Below are 1,012 nucleotides of genomic sequence, written 5' to 3'. Positions count from 1 at the left end.
AAATTAAAAAATTTGTATTGCATAAAAGTGATTAATATTTATTTAACGTCCACAACAGAAAATATTTTTTAGTGAGAATATGTACAATTAAGATTTTATAGAAAAAAAAATTGTAAATATTATGAACTGTTTGATTTTATTTTCTTCGTGACTGCTATGAAGCATGATAAGCTACGTTCCTGAGATTATTTGGACTTTCTCATAAACAGAGACAAAAACAAACAATGCTCGCAGGCGTCGCGCCGCGGCGGCGTTGCCACTGAGTATAGAACGTGATCAAACGTGTCTTTTATCGAGGCAACTGCACGTCGCGCGAGCGTTATAACCTCTTTTTTAGTGATTTCTAAATTTTGTAAAAAGGATATATGTAAGTACACTTAACATTTCAATCTTAATAGGAAATTATTGTAAATGGATAATTTTTTGATTCTTGCATAGTACTGTGTGTTATACGATATCCAGTTAAAATGGAATACAAGTATCGGCTAGTTGTGTTTGTAAATAAGAAAAAAACGAAAGAAATTGAAATAGTCCCCTCATCATGGATTTATAGCGATAAACTTTCAAGTACATTGCTCTGCAAATTTATGCCAGGACCTTATAATAATGAGAAAATTAACAAATTAGTATACATGGTGAAAAACGGTTTACTTCCGGAAGATCAATGGCCCAGTTATCCTATAGAATTAAAAGGAAGAGCATGTAAATAACATTTTTTGTGTTGTTAAACATTATTTTTATTTATTGAAAAAATTAACTAAGCTTTTAACTTTGAAATTCTTTTCTGATAATTTTTATAGATACTTATGAGGATGCTGAGAAGAAAGCAATTATTTTAGAAAAAGAACCTTATGTATATTCTACAGATAATGAGGACAGAGCAAAACAAAAAGCTAATCAAGATAAAAAGTATTTTCAGTTTAAGTCAGTTTCACAGGAATCTGTCTCTCAACAACTTGACGAAAGTCATTTCGACATTAATTCCGATATTATACAAAACATTCGTAAGTAA

At 30.0% G+C, this 1,012-nt stretch overlaps 1 protein-coding gene across 1 annotated transcript; it reads left to right on the top strand.

The window, feature by feature from the left end:
* Nucleotides 1-467: 467 nt before the first annotated feature.
* LOC108757333 (uncharacterized) lies at nucleotides 468-1,004 on the top strand (the record flags this gene model as incomplete). Its single annotated transcript, XM_018510555.1, has 2 exons — nucleotides 468-702; nucleotides 801-1,004. Coding segments are annotated over exons 1-2 (439 nt in total), but the record flags the coding sequence as incomplete, so codon positions are not given.
* Between the last annotated feature and the right edge of the window lie 8 nt (nucleotides 1,005-1,012).

Source organism: Trachymyrmex cornetzi, unplaced genomic scaffold (genome assembly GCF_001594075.2).
Source record: "Trachymyrmex cornetzi isolate Tcor2-1 unplaced genomic scaffold, Tcor1.1 C3893914, whole genome shotgun sequence".
NCBI lineage: Eukaryota > Metazoa > Arthropoda > Insecta > Hymenoptera > Formicidae > Trachymyrmex > Trachymyrmex cornetzi.
Note: the sequence above shows the minus strand (reverse complement) of the source record. Positions and strands in the feature narration are given on the sequence as shown.